This window comes from Papaver somniferum, chromosome 6 (assembly GCF_003573695.1).
Source record: "Papaver somniferum cultivar HN1 chromosome 6, ASM357369v1, whole genome shotgun sequence".
In the NCBI taxonomy this organism is placed as follows: Eukaryota; Viridiplantae; Streptophyta; class Magnoliopsida; order Ranunculales; family Papaveraceae; genus Papaver; species Papaver somniferum.
The window spans coordinates 172,414,826-172,436,086 of NC_039363.1; the positions used below are offsets into that span (position 1 = coordinate 172,414,826).

The following is a 21,261-nucleotide window of genomic DNA, read 5'->3' on the forward strand; positions in this document are numbered from 1 at the left end:
ATCGTATGACCAATCGGCTCTTTGTCTGAAAGCTTTGCCAAAATAATTTTCCCTCGTGAATCACGTCCAGAGTATGAAAATAATTATGAAGATCATTACACATTTAGAATCCGCGATCTTCTAAGGAAACAAGTTGCTTGAGTTGTTTGTAGAAGGGGACGTTAATGATATAAATCTAGTGGTTTCATGAAAAGAACAAGTGGTCTGGTGGTTGGCATACTCCCTCCCACTACGGAGTAGGGGTTCGAACCCTGTAATCGTGCTAAAAACAAAAGAAAAAAAAAACACGACGCAAATTTGTCCTGGACTTGTGATGATGTCCCTTCTTTAAGATAAATAAATAAATAAGAATATCACAAAATGAAAAGTAAATAAAAAAAAATATCACTTAACTAGAGTCGTAAGGATTGTCACTTGTCAGGCCCTATAAGGAAAAAATATGGGGGACTTAGGCGCAGGCCAAAAAAAAAAATTTCTTACCGCCAGGCCCACAATTAATTTCTGATACAGTCGCACCTATAATTATTTAAAAATATTTAAAACGTACTGAAAGACTCTATTACCCTTCATCGTTTTGGGCATAATTTTTTTTCTTCTCCGCCTGTTTCTTTCCCTATTCCTCCATTAATCTCTGTAACGGATCTGCAAAGATTTTTTCTCCATCATTTAAAGAAATAAATCATTTAAAATCGATGATTCAAAGAAGTAAATCATTTTTGACTAAACCCTAGAATACATTTCAACAAAATGGATGAAACAGACGAAGAAGAAAAAATCAAGTAGAAGAAACAGAAAAAAAGTTATGCAGCTAAATTTTCCATTATGTTGTCTTATGCACTAAACAAAATGATGCAGAAGACATTATGCACGTGCATAAAAATCCATAAATTAAAAAAGTGAAAAAAGTAATGCATAAGACAATATGCAGCTAAAACAAAATAATGCATAATGTCTTATGCATCTAAAAAAACTGATGCATAACCAGAAAAAGTGAGAAAAGTAATGCATAAGACATTATGCAGCTAAAACAAAATAATGCATAATGTCTTATGCATCTAAAAAAAACTGATGCATAACCAGAAAAGTGAAAAAAAGTAATGCATAAGACATTATGCAGCTAAAATGAAATAATGCATAATGTCTTATGCATCTAAACAAAACTGATGCATAATCAGAAAAATGAAAAAAGTAATGCATAAGACATTATGCAACTAAAACAAAAATAATGCATAATGTTTTATGCAGAAATAATAATGGCATAGTGTCTTATGCACTAAACAAAATGATGCAGAAGACGTTATGCACGTGCATAAAAATCCATAAATCAGAAAAGTGAAAAAAATAATGCATAAGACAATATGCAGTTAAAACAAAATAATGCATAATGTCTTATGCATCTAAACAAAACTGATGCATAACCAGAAAAGTGAGAAAATTAATGCATAAGACATTATGTAGCTAAAACAAAATAATGCATAATATCTTATGCATCTAAAAAAAACTGATGCATAACCAGAAAAGTGAAAAAAAGTAATGCATAAGACATTATGCAGCTAAAACAAAAATAATGCATAATGTATTATGCATCTAAAAAAAACTGATGCATAACCAGAAAAGTGAAAAAGTAATGCATAAGACATTATGCAGCTAAAACAAAATAATGCATAATGTCTTATGCATCTAAACAAAGCTGATGCATAACCAGAAAAGTGAAAAAGTAATGCATAAGACATTATGCAGTTAAAACAAAATAATGCATAATGTCTTATGCATCTAAACAAAACTGATGTTATGCATAAGACATTATGCATAACATCTTTAATTCAAATCTAATCATAAATTTCCGATTGAGATCAAAAACATGGAGACAAATAAGGTATGAAAATTTCCAATTCAGTTGATATCGAAATACTGCAACACACTTCTTACCCTTTTCAACTTCAATTTTAATTTCTTTTTACTTCTCGAATAATCAAAGACAACAGAAACCCAAAATCCCCAGATTTAAACCGCAGATTTTGAAACAGAAACCCTAATTTTATTGAGAAGATTATTCAGAAAAGGATTTGGGAAAAGATTTGACAAAGGGAAAAATCCAAATGTTAAAAACGAAGAATCGGAGTTCACCATTGTTTTCTTCTCGCTTCTCTCTGTTCGTCGCTCGAAGAAAAAGGTAGTTTGGCCTTTTAAAAACTGAGAAGCGGAATTTCATAAATTATGAGTCTGCTACGAATTTTTGACGGGAAAATGGATGCGCGCCTGAACTTTTCTATCCGTGGATTTGACAGTGGAAAAATCTGGGAGAATGGGTCTCCATGTAGTTTTCACAAAAAATATTCCTCAACCAAACGCTGTTGACCAAGATTTTATATAAGAAGGGGAATTTCAATTTTGCTCCTGGACAGACCAAAAGGCAAGTCGGTCCCATTGAAACTTTTTCTTCCCCATTGGTCATCTTAGACGGTAATGCATGTGCCAAAACGGAATCACGCCATTCCTTTCTCAGCAGCGATGAGGTAAGCCGCTAACGATCTTATTCCTGTTTCTCTTATTCCTTTCTGAGCGGCGATGAGCGAATTCCCAACTTTTTCTAATTGCAGGGAAGAATATGCGACTCGTACATATCTTGATCCTTTTAAACACGTAAATCTTCGGGATTCAAATATTGTAGATTTAACCTATCCAGAAACTGATGTCGATTCCGACGACGATTTTGATGGTGTCGTTGAAGAATTAACCTATCCAGAAACTGATGTCGATTCCGAGAGTGACGACGATGATTATGATGAGGTTGTTGAAGATTTACCCGATCCAGAATTTGATATTTTATCCCAAATGGACCGCGATTTTGGTGATGCTGCAGTCATGTCGAGCAATACTCTAATAGAAGCACGTTCAGCAGGTCATCTCTTGTGGATGAAGAAGCAGAGGAAGAACCAGGGGAGGTTGGAGTCGTCTTCATCTGAAAAATTCTACATGGTTTACGTTGATGTCTATTTTAGAAAGAACAGGGAACCAAGATATGGGATTACCCCATCTGTGCTTACGTTGGTCTCGTCGAAAAATATTCGGAGTTATTCAAGTTCATGCCTACTTGGTGGCAATGATTAAAGCTGCGAAACTGCTCAAGACATATATACGTACAGCAAGACAAGTATACTTAATTGGAGTGGAGTAAGAAGGGAGCCCAAGGCTGTCGAGAATCCAAATGTTGGAATTGGTAGATCAGATGACTAACAGCGATACACAACCATGCATGTTGGTAGCACGTAGATGCATTACTATCATTTCCGCATCAACTATTTGTCACCCATGGTTGGCACACTGCATAGACAGCGGCAAAGATAACGGAAGGTAGCACATGATGAATATGTTCCCCTCTTGTACCATGTAGCTTGTGTATAAAAGGAGCACCAAATGAACAAACCTTCATCAAACAATTTCTACTTACATAACTTGTATATCCAAATACCTTCTTCCTCTTCTACAGAAGCTGAAAATGTCTTCCTCAAACAAAATTGCTTACCACACTCGCTCCACCAGTCTGCCTACCAGATCTCACCCTCTTGCTCTTGCAGTTGAGGAACAATTGTGCAAATTGAGATCTTCAGATCTCACCTCATCCATCTCCAACAACTTGGTTGCTCTAAAGAACTTGTATGAATGTGTTGAGGATTTCCTTTCTACCGAAGACGGAAAATGCTTAGACGCAGTCTTGGACAGATCTGTCATGTTATTGGATGTGTGTGGAACCATTAAGGATGTTTTGTCCATGATGAAACAATCTGCCCAGGATCTTCAGTCGTCTATCCGAAGGCGATCAAATGAATTTGACGCATACATGAGCTCAAGAAAGAAAGCATGCAAAATCATCCGAATCTGCCTTTCAGATCTTAAAAGAAACACCAACAAGAACAATGATCTCGTCACCGAAGTCAGCCTCCTGGCAGAAGTTGAAGCAACTACGCTTGCAGTTTTTGAATCTGTATTGTCTTTCCTATCTGGGCCAAAGCAAAGCAACTGGTCACTAGTCTCAAAGTTGACCACTAAACGCGCAGCACAACAAGTTGTTACTGAAGTAACTAAGGTTGATGCCGCATTGAAAAACAAAGTCATTGAAGCAAAAGAAGTGCAGAAGCCATTGGCTTCCCTTGAGATGAACCTTCAAGATCTTGAAGATGGACTAGAATCTGTCTTTCGGTGTTTGATCAAGAACCGAGTTTCACTTCTTAACATTCTTAACCAGTAGATCCATAGATATATTCACCTCCCATTGGTATTTTCCGCATTTTATCAGGAATTGCCTAATGGAATTTTGACTGTACATTTTGTATACAAAAGAAAAATCAAAAGTATATTATTAATACAAGAATTCACTTACTCAAAACATTGGTCTCAAATTCACATTATATCTTCTTTTTCGTGCAAATTTACATTTGGTAATTATATGTTGCATCATTGAACCATACGTAATTACTTGGTAACTAAAATCTTGCTCCAGGTGTATCGATAATGGTTAGAATTATTGAGGAAGCATTGACCTTGATGAAAACATCAAATGAACATGTGAAGATTCTAATTATTGAGGAAGCATTGGCCGATCAGCGATTTATTCGCCTCGCTCTCAAGTCTGTCAAGATTCTTCTTGTTGAAAGAGTTTATGCATCATCATATCTGTTTATTTCTTTTATATGTCAACTTAATAAATAAACAAACTCATAATTTTCTACTTTTGCCATGTATGGTGCTGGTTGTTAACCATTAATTGCATTCGTGAGGCTGGAGCTGTGACAACGAATTCTGTTCCAAGTAGAATCTTAGAGAAAAATAATGGCCTCTCCGTATCATGTGAGAGGGAGACAAAAAGAGATGACAGAGGGAATCGCGTGCAAAATCTTGTTTTCGCAAGGTCAGTGCTAAATGTTCTTGAAGGCAGGTATTAACTGGTAGATGCACAAACAGTGCCACTCGAGCACATGCATATATTAGCATGTACAGATTTAAGCTACAGACAAACAACCAACAGACATGGAAAGTAAATGTGGTAGTTCCGCCGCATGACAACCTGAAAGAAGTGACTATGAGAGCCTTTAATGAGATTCCTCATGTTCCCTTTAGGTTTGTATATATAAGGTGCAATTGAGTAAACCTTTCATCAACAAAACTAAATTCATTTCTACATCTTCTTCTGCAAATCAAAGTGAATTTCAATGGCTACCTCAAACAAAACGTTCCATGCTCGTTCAATCAGTTTACCCACCGAATCTCATCCTCTAACTCTTGCAGTTGAGGAGCAACTCTGCCGATTAAGATCTTCAGAACTAGCCACTTCATCTTCATCCATCTCTAGCAATTTAGCTTGCCTCAAGGACTTGTACGAATGTGTTGAGGATTTCCTTTCTACCCATGATGGGAAATGTTTAGATGCCGTCTTGGACGGATCTATCATGCTGTTGGATGTTTGCAGCACTGTTAAGGATGTTTTGTCTCAAATGAAGCAATCTGTCCAAGATCTTCAGTCGTCCATCCGTAGACATTCAAATGAAGTCGACACATATATGTCCTCCAGAAAAAAGGTCACCAAGGTGATCCGAAAGTGCCTTGCAGATCTTAAAAGAACTGCCACCAAAAAGAATGATGTCAGTCTTTTAAAGGAAGTTGAAGATACCACACTAGCAGTTTTGGTATCCATACTATCATTTGTGTCTGAACCAAAACAGAACAAGTCTATGATTTCTAAGTTGATGCCCACCAAAGGTGCAGCACAACAAATTAGTGAAGTAATGAAGATCGATATCGCATTAAAATCCAAAGGCATTGAAGTCAAAGATGTCCAGAAGCCATTGGAAGCAGTAGAGATGAACCTTCAAGATCTTGAAGTTGGACTTGAATCTGTCTTCAGGTGTTTGATCAAGAACCGAGTTTCACTTCTCAACATTCTGAACCACTAGGATACTTTTACCTCCCATTGGCATTTTCCGCATTTTATCAGGAATTGCCCTATGGAGATTTTACTGTACATTTTGTATATAAAAGAAAACAGCTACCTATATTAATACAAACAAATCTTTACTCTAAACAATTGTTGCAAGTTCATGTCGTTCACTATTCTTTTACCTTTGTGGTGTGTTTGCAAATTACACTCGTTAAATATATGTTCGTTCTATCATAATGCACATGAATTACCCGGTAGTTAAGGTTAGAATGATTATGGAAGCATTGACCTTGATATCAATTATCAAACGAGCATGTGAAGATACTAAAATTTGGTGATTCGAGGGGACATAACCTATAGAATGATCAAATTTAAAGCTGTCAAGATTCTATCTATTGCGACGTTAAACAACATACATAATGAATGACCATTGTTGTACCTTTAGGAAACAAGATCCGGATATGATTGAGACAATAAAAATATGAGTACCTCAAACGCGGACTAGAACTGGAAGCTGTCAAAGATTCCAAGTGATTCTTTTGAGCTGGGGGACTTCAGCTGTAATTCCCGGACTCAGAGTTGGAGTCATCATCATCCCCAATGCGGCATATCTGTCTTTCATTCACGTATTTTTGAAAAAGAAAGTCCTCCAAGAGTAAGGTCGCGAGTTGTGATTTTTCCGTGCTAACTTGTTTTCACCTTGTACTTCACCTTTTTCTGCAGAACTTGACGATTCATAAGCCTATAACAAGTCCATATTTCTCCCAAACAACTCAATATGAGTACCTTGTCTCTCCAGGATTCATATAAGCACAAACCAAAGAATTCTAGTCATTTCTTCAAATGACTGTAATGCAGAACCAACATTCTCACTACCCTTGAGAGTAGAAATCCAAAACAGTATTCTAAACAAAACAAAAAAACTAGACCCCGATCCTGATTTCTAAACATGAGTTGTTTCCATTCTCTGATATATATTTCTACATTTTGTAGAATTTGGAGTAGTTTCTGTTCCACTTTCTATTGCCTCTTCAGAATATAGAGTCGTTACACTTCAGTTGACCCCCCGAATTTCCATTTTAAGAAGATAAGGAAATGTTTCTGTTTTATGTCCATCAGCAGGGCATCTGGTCTAGTGGTATGATTACCGCTTAGGGTGCGACAGGTCCCGTGTTCAATTATAGCTCAGTGGTAGAGCGTCAGTCTTGTAAACTGAAGGTCCGCAGTTCAATCCTGTTTGAGGGCATTTTGAAAAAAAAAATCAGTCCCATTTTTTGAGTCTTGTAAACTTGCGTGAGGGAATTTTGGGAAACTTTTTCCCATTTTTTGAGTTCAGTCTTGTAAACTGAAGGTCCGCAGTTCGATCCTGCGTGACGGAGTTTTGGGAATTTTTTTCAGTCCCATTTTTTGAGTCTTGTAAACCTGCGTGAGGGCATTTTGGGAAGTTTTTTCAATCTCATTTTTCAGGTCTTGTAAACTGAATGTGTTCAATTCTGCGTGATAATATATGTAATTTTGTTGCATGGTTCAAGAAAAAAGAAATTGATTTTGCTGCGTCCATATGAGCTCTGAGTTCCATTCAATGTACAAATAAAATGTTAGCAAATGATATATGAGTTCCTCTTTACGAAATACCAACAAGATGCTGGAAAAAGTTTAAAAATATCTACCATAGATTAGATTTTACTGATAAAAGATTAAACGAAGTTTGAGATAAGAATATTTTGGTATATGTTGTCACTTGATCAAATTGTGCTACATTCAACAATCATTTTTATGTTGATAGTACTGATATGTGTCTTGTGTGAACATTGAATTTATCAAGCTGAATAAAAAAGATTTTTGTTAGAGGGAGAGCAAAAGATGATTCGAGGAGAGCAAAAATCGTTGTTGACTCGTTAACTCGACAGATTTGATAAATTTATTTGACTCGGACCAGAATACCCTTAACGATACATGTTCCTTTCACATGCTCTGATGCTCACACACCTAAACCCAAATATTAACCTAGTTTGCGACAGAAATTTTGAACCAAAATCACGACCCTTTACTCCTCCTTCCTACTTAGCATCCATAAACGCTGCTAAATCCTCCTTCACTTCTTTGATTGGGTAACTTTATTTTATATACGGAAAATGGATCATTTGTCCAAATATTTTTAAATCACGGTTCAAATGGACGAGTAAAAAATAGTTTGGGTGAAATGGCCAAAAAAAATAATAGCAAGGATGAAACTGGATTCATCCTAGCTTAAATTTAAAAAATAGTAAGGATGAAACTGGATACATCCTGTGTAAATTAAAAATAAGAAAAAATATCTGAAAATGGGCACGATGAAACTGGTTACATCCTGCCTATTTTTACATTTTTGTCCATTTAAACAGTATCAAAATCTAACTGTCCATTTCACCCAGGAATTATTGATTTTGGTCTTTTTAACCAATTTTGTGTTTTTTTTATATATTGATTGAGAAAGGAAGATCCTTATTAAGATAGGAAAAAGCAATTACAGATTTAAGATACAACAATACTAACTCCAACGGTTTGATCAGTTGGTGCAACAACAACGAAACACTACAGTACGGTTTGACACATCCCGTCCATTAACTCATCCTCGTTACTCAAAAATTCCCATCACAGTTTTCCCAAAGCAAAAACAACTTTATCCGTAGAAACTAATTTACCAATATGAATCGCAAATGCGACAGACCAACAATAGATTTGATTCCGACTGGTTTAAATTCACTACTGCTCCCAGATATATAATCAAATATAACAAATTGATATTGGCAACTTGCATATAAACCAGGCGTGGTATAATCAATTAACAACTCCTACTTCTTTACGCATTTGAAACCCTTCATACAAAGCTTAAGTATCTCAGTTGCAGTTTTTCTGTTCTTCAAAGTATTCATTCATAAAGATCAGCCCATTTGAGAAATTGGGAATTCGGCCATTACTTGACAAGTTAAATTAGATAAAATTGTTAGCACGTTTGGTTAGGGGAGAAGGGTATTTTTCGTCACAAAAAAAGAGAGTTATGGACTCACTGAAAAAATGGACCGAGTTAACGAGTCAACAACGATTTTTGCTCTCCTCAAATCACTTTTTGCTCTTCCTCTAACAAAAATCATAAAAAACTAACTCAGAAACAAAAACAACTCTCTGACAATTGGAATATGAATGCAAAAGATAGGAACAAAATTGGTTGTTAAATTCAAAACATCGGTACACTCCATATGGCATTCGCACTCAAATTTCAGAGGAAGGAAAATTAGTTTTTAACCCAAACGGAGAAGCTGATATGCTCTAATCCGATCATTTTGCCTTTTGTTCTCATGCGCTGCTGTGCACATGTCAGCTTGAAAAAAAAAAAAACCTAAAAGGGCCCAACCGGGTTCGAACCGGTGACCTCTTGATCTGCAGTCAAATGCTCTACCACTGAGCTATGGACCCATTTGTTATTAACGTCCTTTATTTACTCCCAATTACCAACTGTCAAGATCAAATTTGTACAAAATCTCAGAATTTCTCTAATTATTCTCTGTGTGTCGATAAGTGACCTTAATTTCGAGGGACACGGCATCGAGAGACGGACATTCAATTTTCCTTTCTTAACGACACGTGTCAAATATAATCATAAGGGAAGAATTGATGTGGCAGCAGAGTGGTCATCTAGATTAAAAATCTCCCTCCTTTTCCTGATCTAAATTAAGGAAATTCTCAAATTTATCAGTGAAGTAAACAGTAATTGCAGTTGTTTGAAATGGAAGTAAATCGTTTAAAGATTGAAATTAGAAAACTGGAATTTCTAAAGTTGGATTTGCTTCTAAATCCAACAATCAACTTATCTCAATTCTGGGAATCTGCAAGTAATGTTGATAACCTGACTTCCATTTTTCGGTATATTGGTTTCAGTTTTGTTTCCTTAACTGACCTCCTTTATTTCTTTATTTATCTTCAGAATCTTCGATTATATGATGTCGATAGCTCTAAATTTAGGTCAGAACTCCATTACAAGTGGGACTTCTTGGCTGCTGTTTCCAGGATGAATCTATTTGCTTTCAGCATTGATCTGATTATTTGTCTTATAAGGTCTGTTGCTTACCTTTTCTAATCATAGCGTTGGTTAATTGCATTTCTTTTCAGGTTGTTATTGGGCAGTGATTTTTCATGCTTAGATTTTAGCTTTTTGTATCACCAATAATAGGCTTACTGAAAAGAATTAAACTTGGGAAGATTCATGGAATAGTCTGCGTAGGAAATCTTTAATACGTATATATAACCAAACTGTAGGGTGCATAAAAGGTTAATGGAATACAGGTAATCTTGTTTATAGCTTATACAATGGGCAGCGAGATTCATGTACAAAATTCAACCACTTTTATTAGAGCCTACAAGTTGTTTGTCCAAGGTGCCAAACCACACACTGTACATCGGAAGGACTTTTAGAAGCAAGAAAATTAATTTTTTACTAAACAAATTTTGTATAACTTATCGGAAAGTGGTAAACATAGGATTTCCCAGTGAGATCAGGAGTAAGCTGACAACAACCATGAAAACTTCAAACACCACCAACTATTTCCACTCCCAAACTAAAAAGTGCCAAAGTGATAAAATACTAGTAAGCCAGCTAGTCAATCAGATTCTGCCAGACCATATAAATTTGTCTTGCCAAAAAAAGCAATTATTCTTACTGTTTGTAATGACTTGTTTACATCTAGTCTTTCAGAAAAAAACAAATTATACATGATAATTTAAAGAGAATAAGTTAAAACCTTTTCTTCTCAATCCAATGACGAGTCAATAATGAGTCTTTGTCTTCAACTACCACTGTTTCCAAACTGTACATTCTTTGGATAAAAGTTTCTAGTTTGCATTTCATGTATCAAGAGCTAAGTTAATGAACTAGTCAGTTCCATTTTTGTTACGGATCTCTAAGCGAACATTAAAAATGCCGGTGCTCGATTTGGTTTCACCGGTTACTGAAATTTTCAAGTGTCTACTGCCTCCAATTCTTCTTCAAATTGGATACTTAGTTCGGCATCGGAGAAAGATCGAAAAACTTGGGAAAAAAGTAGACAATTTGAAGAATTTAAGAATTGATTTGCAGGTTAGAGTTGATGCAGCCAGGAGGAATCTTGAATCGATTCGCAGAGTTGTACAAGTGTGGCTTGAACGGGTAGATAAGGAAATTAGTAAAGATGAAACAATGGAGAGACTAATGAGTGGCCAGGCTCTTGAAGCTCTTAATTCTCAGTCTTGTTTCAGCGCCACAACTTCTTGCGGGAGCAGTCGCTATACTCTTGGATGCAAAATTGAAAGGAAGACTATCATAATCGAAGAGCTTCTTGAAGAAGGTAAGAGTTTTCGCGATATTTCTGATCCAAATTTTGATGGTATAGATTTTCTTCCTGCAAATCCAGATTTTGAGTCATTTGCATCAAGAAAAATTGCTATAGATGCGGTAATGGACGCATTAAAAGACCAAGGAACTAGTTTAATCGGTGTGTATGGAATGGGTGGAGTAGGAAAGACTATGCTAATGACTGAAGTGAGCAAACGGGTGCAAGAAGAGAAGCTTTTTGATGTGGTTGTTATGGCAAATGTGTCTCAAAATGTGGACCTGAAAAAGATACAAGCTACGATTGCAGAGGTCTTAGGCTTGGAAAGGATTAAAAAAATGGAAGATACAAGAGCACGAGCAGCAATGTTATCAGCCCGATTGATGGATGAAAAAAGTGTGCTGGTTATCTTGGATGATGTATGGACACAAAATCTTAATTTATCTGATGTGGGTATTCCCCGCGGACATAAAGGGTGCAAAGTTGCCATCACTACAAGAATGCGAATACAAGTGTGTAATTCGTGGATCGTTGACAAGAATATCGAAGTTGGAGTCTTGACAGAAGAAGAATCGTGGGATTTATTCAAGAAAAATGTAGGTGATTCTCCGGATACGCAATTAGAACTGGCAAGGCACATTGCAAATGAGTGCAAAGGTTTGCCGATAGCACTTGTTACACTTGGCAGGGCACTGAGAAACAAAGACAACTTGTTGTGGGAGGATACTGCTCTTCAACTGAAAAATGCCACCTTTAGTTACATTGAAGGTATGGATTCTCAAGTCTTCTCTTCAATAAAATTGAGTTATGATTACTTGGGGAATGATATATTCAAAAAGTATTTCCTGCTTTGTTGCTTATTTCCTGAAGATTATCGAATTAATGTGGATCATGAATTGATGATGTATGTCATTTGTGATGATGAGTTGCTTGAAGTAGATAATCTAAAGCAGGCAAGAGGTAGATTACACACAATACTGGATAAACTTGTAGGTTCGTGTTTGTTATCTCGCAATGAGAAAAATGTATCTCTTGTATGGATGCATGACATTGTTCGAGATGTAGCAATATCAATTGCATGCGGAGATAACAACGGGTTCTTCGTAAAAGCAGGCATGAGATTAAAAGTTTGGCCAAAAGTTTTACAGTCGAGGAGGAGTAGTAACGTTAAGCGCTTACGACTATCACTAATGCGAAATCAAATCAGTGCACTTCCAGAGCAACCTGAACTCCCTCGGCTCTTGAGCTTGTCTTTGGAAGGGAATGAGCCCTTGAAAAAGATCCCAGATAGTGCCTTTGTGAATATGAGATCAGTTGAAATTCTTGATGTGCGCTCGACTGGCATATCTTCATTACCTTCATCACTTCCACTCCTTGTAAACCTCCGGACTCTCTTTCTAGACTTTTGTAATTTTGATCACTGCACGGATATATCTCTTGTTGGCAAGTTGAAGGAACTCGTGATACTTAGTCTGCAAGGGTGTAAATTAAGACGGTTGCCAGAAGACATAGGAGAGTTAACAAACTTGAAGCTATTGAATCTGTCATTCAATGAGTCTCTTGAAGTCCCACCAAATGTTATTTCGAGGTTGTCTCAATTGGAAGAGCTATACATGATAAAAAGCTTCACTGCGTGGGAAGTCGATGGGTGGGAGAACAAAAATAAAGCTAGTTTAGCCGAGCTAACATCTATACATACCTTAACTACTCTACACTTTAGTTTACTCAAGGATGATCCTCTTGGGGATAGACGGAGATTACGTCTTGACGTAACTTTTGGTCAAAGAACAGGCTCAGATTATAGGTTCTGTCACAATTTCTGCGAGCTTATGGTGTCACCTCCTCCGCTTTGTGATTTGATTAAGGTGCTGATGGAAAGAGTCGAAAAGTTAAGTGTCAGAAACAGTAAGGGACTCAAAACTGTGGCGGAACTTGTTCCGAGTAATGTTGGATTCAAGAAAATGAATTCTCTGCATTTGCAGCAATGCGACGAGATGGAATATCTAATGAGTGCAAAAGAAGGAGAAGAAGATGCTGAGATTCCACCAAATGCATTCATTGTTTTAGAGGAACTAATTATCTGTTCAATGCAGAATTTGAAAGAGATTATTCATGGACCAATACCTGCAGGGTTGATGGACAAACTGAAACGAGTAATCATAAATAACTGCGAAAAACTGACCAGTGTTTTCGCTTCCACTTTGGCGAACAGGGTACCCAATTTGGATGAGCTTAGACTAGAAGGTTGCGCCATATTGAAGGATATATTTAACTTAGAAACAGAACCCATCAGCCAAGAAGAGGTAGTTGTTACATTCTCAAAACTAAGAAAGATATATCTGCAGGATTTGCCATCTCTAGAAACCATATGGAAAGGAGTCATTCCACATGGATGCCTGGGAAACCTTCAAATACTCGATCTTTACAGTTGTGAGAAGTTGAAATATCTCTTTTCTACGGCCATTTCGTGTAGTCTTAAACAATTACAGGAGCTTACCGTTCTTTTTTGTTTGGATATGGAGAAACTAATCGAGGCAGACGAAGAAATGTTTGAAGACTCATTAGCATCTACTGAAATAGTTTTTCCAAATCTTGAAACGCTCATTGTCTCACACTGTCAGAATCTTGAGCAATTGTGGGATGGAAGGGGTTCCAAAAATGTTACAATGTCGGATAAGAAACCGGTTCTGCTTCCTAAATTATTGAAGCTTGAACTAAGTAACTTGCCAGCACTTTCTTGTTTGAATCAAGGGTCATCATATTTTGATTGTCCTTCTTTACAACACTTGCAAGTGGTTGGGTGTGATAATTTGAAGGGGATCTCTTTGTCTCACCAAAGAACACCAAAATTGGAGAAGATTGTTGGGTATAGTGAGGATTGGTTTCAAAGTTTTGAATGGGAGAAACCAGGTGATAGTTTAGCTATGCGTCACTTATTTCAGGTATATATTTGTGTTTAATGTGGAAATGAAATAAATTGTTTGCTTATTTTGGTTAGTAGCTTTTTCTTTCCTTTTTCTTTCTGCAGGTCAGGTTCTGGCCCCCTCATTTTCTGTTTTTATTTCTTTTATCAGTAAAAGACCTCTCTGGTAGGCAAGAAAATACTACATTGGTTCCTGACATCCCCATTTTATCTTTTGTATTAGGCGGATTATCAATGTGATGATGATGAATAAAAAAAACTTAAGGAGAACAACTGCAGGAAGAAGAACTGCCACGTATTAAAGGTGTGTATGCTCATTCTACATCATAATTGTTTTCTAGTTTCGACTGCTGATTGAATGCCTTGGTCTCATATGAGTGAAATTTGTGTCATTCTAGATAATGTAGCACAGTAGACGATTCACCATGGCGGTACAACAGAATGCATGTTTATAATTAATCGCTAATTCTGGAACACAAATTTAACAGTTGGGATTTACATTCAAATTGCTTGGTTGGGTTGTCCGGTGCAGGAACAAAAATGGCATTTTCAATCTTTGCCAGTTTGAGCAACTGCAGACGGACTCTTAAGTGATGATTCCATCAAGCGTTTTTCATGAATTCTAGGTTGGAGCAAAGACGTCATCTCCTTTGCCTTTCTCATTCGCCATTGAATACTTCACTGATGGGTGCATACTACTACAGCCACCACCCTGAGCAGGGCCTGTCCAATGGCACAGAGTGACAAAAGAAAAGTGTTCCCTATGCCAGATCTCTTTTTTCTTTCCGAAGTACCAGATAAATGCTGTTAATATTCCTGAATAAGTTGCTTGTTATAGTTTTTTTTTTGTTTTTCTTGCAGTTGTTGTTCCAGTATAGTGATACACTTGTGTATAAGGGTGGCAATTGGATGCTTATTGGTACAGATTGTTTGTACCATATTAAAACGGTACATGGATAATGGCTTATTATTGAAGCCCATTTTGTTTATTATGGAAACTCAAACATAACTGGCTAATTTGGGAATCCCATTTGACTTATTATTGAAGCCCATTTCATTTATTATGGAAAGGGGAAATTAGGAGGAGACCCAAAAAAAAAATATTCTCATTCTCAGGCCCACAATTAATTTTGTATACCGTGACACCCATAATTATTTCTCTGACACCCAAAATTATCCAAAATTATTAAGAATTAATACATAACTCGTTATGCATACTATTTTTTTAGACATAACTCATTATGCAGCCTAATTTTTAAGGGTATAATTGGCAACACAACTTGGATATAACATATCTAAAAATCCGCGCCTTGAAATTTTACAAATTTTATATCGTTGGAAACCTTTTTAAGAGAGCTACGCAACGAGTACAAACAACAATATTGAATATTTTTTTTTCACGAAAAAATCGGAGGTGATCATCATTTTAGGCAAAATTTCGAAAACTGACTACATAACCCTTATGCAGCCACCAAAAAAGATGCGTAACACATTCTGCAGACGCATAACGAATTATGCAACCATTTTCTCGACTGCATAACAAAGTTATGCATCTATAACAAGTTATGTATCCATTGTTTTGGTTGATTTTAGTGCGTACATAAAAAAATTGATGCATAATGCATTATGCAAACATATTTTCGGATGCATAACAGGTTATGCATCTATTTTCTCGATGCATAAAAGATTGTGCAACAAATTTCTCGATGCATAATGCATTATGCAGCCATATTTTCGGATGCATAACAGGTTATGCATCAATTTTCACGACTGCATAACATGTTATGCAGATATTATTGTAGGTGCATGAAAAGTTGTGCAGTCTTTGTTTTTGTTGGTTTCAATAGTGACGAAAAAGTTGATGCATAACGTGTTATGTAACCGTTTTCTGGACTGCATAACAAGTTATGCAACAAATTTTGTAGATGCATAACAGGTTATGCATCCATTTTCGTAGCTGCATAACAACTTAAAACAACACCCAACAGACTAAAAACCAAATCTGATCTTGACATGTTATGCAGGTTTTCTGGACTCTTGGTCAAAATCATGTATTTACACCATCATCTTCTTTCATGTATTTACACCATCATCTGCAATTAAACCTGCATAACATGTTATGCAGGTTTTCTGGACTGCATAACAAGTTATGCAACAAATTTTGTAGATGCATAACAGGTTATGCATCCATTTTCACGAATGCATAACATGTTATGCAGACAGTTTCTCGACTGAATGACATATTCATTCACCAGATCAGTTCAGTGGTATCTCTTGCCATCATATTCATTAAATAGCTGCAATGTCAGCTCAACATCATCTCATTCTTGGCATCTGCGTCTCCAGTTCCACACTCCACTAGTATCATTCCCATTTAATCACAATTTCAACTACAATTCCACCACCAGACCAGTACATAACAACCATCATCTAAATCAATTAAAACCCATCTCTGCAACCTCTCTGATTCCATCTCAATCTTATTCAAGCCTTATCTCAGAACTACCCTTCAGCACAATCACCAGTTCCATGTCAGCTTCATTGCAGAATCATGTCAACTACCACTGCATTCATACACGAACGCAACAGCGGCACCTGCATCTCAGTTCACATACTACTTACAACATCACCTGCAACTCAAACAAAGCTACAACTCCATTTCCTTAAGCCGTTCTTCGCAGAAGCACCTTCTTCTTCTCTTATCTTCATGACTGTAGCAGTCACATCCATTGCCAACTGCAACAACTTGAACTACAACTCAATCTCAATACCATGAACAACATCTACTTTCTTTCTGTGTTGTTCTCTATAGCATCAGCACAACCATAACACCTACAGTTCCCTGTAATCCAAATCACCAGATTCTTCAGTTTACAATCTCAGCACAAAGCCAATCCATTCGCAAGCACACAACCTCCTCAATTGCAGCGCAGTAAACCACATTAGCTTATTTCAGTTCTCGGCACATTTAGATTATCACCAACATATGTTACCAATTTCACTGCTCTTTATAACATCAAGGGAACCATTCAAGAATACTTATCAGCTGTCTCACCTGCAACTGCAACCTAAACATACATCTACTTCACTGCAACTGCTTCTCATACTTCATCTCAGTCACACCACCTGCAAGTCTATCACAGACCCAATCTTCACACAACAACACCAATACATCAACAAAACCAATACATCTCAGTTTATTCTCTTCCTCAATTGATCAAACACAAAACCCAGTTTCATATTTCTTCACTTAAAACCCCCAATTCACAACAGCAACAGATTATCTTCTAACCCTTGAAATTCATCTGAACCACCATTTTTCTATTAATCATCTGTTTCTCAAATAGCCGCTTTGAACTAAAATTCACCACCATTTCCATCTAAATCTCAGAAGCAGATTCAGAATCCGAGCTTCAATTTCTGAGCAACTCTTCTCTTTTTCTCGATTTGTAGCAGCATCAATTTCAAACCCTAGATGCAGCAACAAACAAGAGATTAATCACAAACATTAACAGCATCACCATCTTCCAGTTCTAACTTGATTTCTTCATCGAAGGCAACGACAACCCCGGCTGTATAATCTGCTGGTAATTTGATCGAACCTGCACCAGAGATTTTAACGATTACTTCACAGTTGGAGGAACAGGAAAAAGAACTGAAGAAGAAGTGTAATTCGACCATTAAAACAGACGAAAACATAATTTTTGAAATTGTGGGTTTGAGAATAATTTTCTTCCAGAAAATGGGTGCGCGCCTGTGTTTTTCTGAGCGTGGGTTTCATAGTAGAAAATTCTGGGAGAATGGGTCTCCCTGTAGTTTTCACTTATGGAAACATAACTGGCTTATTTGGATTATTGAAGCCCATTTCGTCCTATTATGGAAACACAACTGGCTTATTTGGGAAGCCCGGTTGGCTTATTTTTGAAGCCCATTTGGTTTATTATTAAAACTACCAACCCAAATTATCTTTTCTCTAGGAAAAGGGTTTTAATTTGAATAAGGATATTTAAAATTGAATATTGGCTTCGGAATTATCTAAGATGATAATTATGGTTATATTAAATCCCAATATTAAGAGGATAATATTATCATGGGATAATTATCTTGCACAATTATAGTTAATATCTAAGAGCAACTGCAATGGTGCGACCAAAATTAAAGACCAAAAACCATAAAAAACTAAACATTTTGGGTTTAGTCCGTGGTGGAGAATAATGGGAAATGACCAAAATTTGGTCAAGCGTAGATTATATGTCCGCCCAAGTGTGAGTGGTTTAATATATTGGGTTATATTAAATAGGCGGACTTTATATGTTCGCTCAACCATCGCACGCACATTTAATTCCCGTCCCACTCCAAACGGTTATTATATCAACGCCCCACTCCAGATGAACTTTTAGTCTCCGCTCGACCAAATATAGTTTTGGTCCGGGTTTCAGACCAAATATAGTATGATATTTGGTTATACTCTAGGTTTTAATCTTTACTCCGTCCCACTGTGTCTGTTTTCTGGACCAGATTTATGGTTTTATCGTCCACTGTGGTCGCTCTAAGATAATTGTAGAAATCCTAAGAAAAGAGGATAATTATCTTTAATTTTAATTATTATTTAAGATAAAGGCAAAACCTTAGCAGAAAGAGGAAATAATTAATTTAGATTTTATAATTATTTAAGATAATTATAATTCCTAAAAGAGAGGATAATTATTATTCAAGATAATAGTTAAGATAAATAAGAATTATGATAAATAACAACTTTTATCATGAATCTGGATGTTTTCTTGGTTTATCATAAACCTACTCTTTGCCTATAAATAGAGGCTAAATCCAAACTCAAAAGGTACTGATTTTTTAATCCTTTTCCACACAAAATACATGCTGAGAAACTCTCTCTGACGTTAGCATTTGCAGGTACCCCCCACCATTCAACATCAATCATATCAGCGATTTCTTGTGGAGTTGAATCAGTAGTTGAAGATCAATCAATCAACATCAATCACAATTTCTTCAGCTTCTTTGGTGGAATCAAATCGACGACGAAGATTTAATCCATCTACACACATCTCGAAGAGTGTTGCGATGAATATTTTTGCACCAACATCTTTTGGCGCCGACTAAGGGGACATGAACCCTTGACCGTTCTCCCCTTGCGAAAGAAGTTGTTTTTCCAAGCTTTTTTAGAAGAGCGTTGCAGAAAAGTCCCAACAACAGTTGTCGAAGTGTTACAGATCTGTGCAAAACATCAATAATTGATCCAGTGTTACATATCTGTCCAGAAACATCAACAGGTGATCCAGTGTTTCAGATATGTCCAGAAACAGCAATAGATAACTAACGTTGCAGAGAATATTGAAACAAAATCAATTTTCTGTTACAAAGTCAGTGTTACGAAAGGGAGCAAAACAAAAGAAGTTACATGGAGTCTTCACGAGAAAATCAGCATGGAGGGAACAGAGATGCGCCTACCGAAAATCCTCATACTCAACCCGTCGTCAATCGAACACTATGGAGTGTCGTCGTCCAAGCTTTCCAAGATGGAAGGGAAACTTCAATTTCGTCAACAACATCGGGTGCTCATTCTGTAAGAACTTACCCGAGTTTCAGAGGAAACAATGTTTGGGTATGTAGACCACTTCCTCAGACTAATAGCGAGAACCTTAATCGTCATGGAGAAGTTCGTAACCTGCATCCAAGCACTCAGGGTATTCATCTTGAGACAATTGGTAATAAAGGTGTACGTCATCCCCACGTACCGAGCAAGTTAACAATCCGCATGTGACGCCCATAGATTTTGGCTCTACGTGAGCGTTACCAGGAGTTAGAAAGGGAAAACAAGCGGCTCAAGGTCGCATTGGAGAAAAGGAAAGAGCTAGAAGAAGTAGATGCCTCACGTTCCGAGAGCAACATGACAAACCATCGTACACGCCAAGAATATGACACCGCACGCTAAAGGATTAAAGTTCTTGAGGGACGACGGACCATCCGAAACGATGGAAGAAGAGTAGAAAATAGCAGAAGTGATTGTCAACACAGTCGTAACCCTCATAACAATGATTACTATGATCGTTACGTACCTGATGATGGACATTATCACACGATTGAGAAAGATAGACGATCTGGGACGAGCCATAGACGATCCAAAAGGCGCAGGCATAGAGACGATCACGTCACCATGGATCATTCAAATAGATCAATGCGCGAGAGAGATCGTCCATAAAAAAGGACAGAGCTGCACATGAATGAACGGATCCGTAGAGAAACTGAGGGAGACTCGACACGAGACGAGGAGCTTAGCAGAAAGAAACTTAATGAAATGATTGAAGAAGTGTTAGCTCAGTAGCAATCCAAAGACGAGAGACAACATATATTGACGATGAAAAAGTCAATGGATACATCATTTGTTGACAAGATAAAATGTTTCCGCCTGCCTTTAAACTTCATCCAACCTTAGTTCAAGGAGATTTTTGATGGAAAGAATGGCGATCCAGTTGAACTTGTCCAACATTTCCAAGCTTCAACGAGTTTGTGGGGATATAGTGATGAACTACTCTGCGAGACCTTCCCGATAACCTTAATTGGTAAATCTTTAACCTGGTTTTCGAATGCAAACTTTGGAATGTTGTCGGATGCATTTTTCGAACAATATAAAATTAATCTCGGGAACAAAAAGGGGAGTAGACACTTGTTTCTCTTGCAACAAGATATAAATGAAAGTATTTTAGATTTCACACGAAGGTTTCGCTAAGAGGTTAGTGAAGTTGGAAAAGTTGATGCCAGTCTCGTAATTGAAGCTTACAAGAATGCTTTACCTTATGACGAATTTGGGATATACAATTCCTTAACTGTCAAACCAGTCGGAACCCTCAAGGAGTTGTACGACACGGCGGACAGATATGGACGAACATCGAAAGGGTCTATAGTCGAAGGACATGTCAAACCAAAGCAACAATTCGAGGGTGACTATGAAAAGAAAAATCAAGATGAATCTAGGATTAAATCTGGAAATGGAGAGGATCTCGAAGGAGTCAAGGAAGAGAAAATGTGAAGTTTTCCAGTCT

The 21,261-nt window shown here is 37.0% G+C and overlaps 3 protein-coding genes and 1 non-coding gene across 5 annotated transcripts; 3 read left to right on the forward strand and 1 right to left on the reverse strand.

Moving 5' to 3' along the window:
• Positions 1-2,409: 2,409 nt before the first annotated feature.
• On the forward strand, positions 2,410-4,312 carry LOC113286431. 2 transcript variants are annotated; one of them, XM_026535053.1, is made up of 2 exons: positions 2,410-2,516; positions 2,601-4,312. In XM_026535053.1, the coding sequence occupies exon 2, from the start codon at positions 3,500-3,502 to the stop codon at positions 4,247-4,249; it is 750 nt and encodes a 249-aa protein (XP_026390838.1). In that variant the 5' UTR covers positions 2,410-2,516; positions 2,601-3,499; the 3' UTR covers positions 4,250-4,312. The 2 variants fall into 2 exon arrangements, with proteins under 2 accessions (XP_026390838.1, XP_026390839.1); XM_026535054.1 differs by having other exon boundaries at positions 2,601-4,308.
• A 726-nt stretch (positions 4,313-5,038) lies between these two features.
• LOC113286432 lies at positions 5,039-5,951 on the forward strand. The gene has a single exon (XM_026535055.1). The coding sequence runs from the start codon at positions 5,211-5,213 to the stop codon at positions 5,949-5,951; it is 741 nt and encodes a 246-aa protein (XP_026390840.1). The 5' UTR covers positions 5,039-5,210.
• Positions 5,952-9,319: 3,368 nt separating this feature from the next.
• Positions 9,320-9,391, reverse strand: TRNAC-GCA. Its single transcript has one exon. It is a non-coding gene; the product is annotated as a tRNA-Cys (tRNA).
• Positions 9,392-10,684: 1,293 nt separating this feature from the next.
• On the forward strand, positions 10,685-15,196 carry LOC113290135 (probable disease resistance protein At4g27220). The gene is made up of 3 exons (XM_026539670.1): positions 10,685-14,222; positions 14,427-14,507; positions 14,736-15,196. The coding sequence occupies exons 1-2, from the start codon at positions 10,890-10,892 to the stop codon at positions 14,454-14,456; spliced, it is 3,363 nt and encodes a 1,120-aa protein (XP_026395455.1). The 5' UTR covers positions 10,685-10,889; the 3' UTR covers positions 14,457-14,507; positions 14,736-15,196.
• The last annotated feature ends 6,065 nt before the right edge of the window (positions 15,197-21,261 follow it).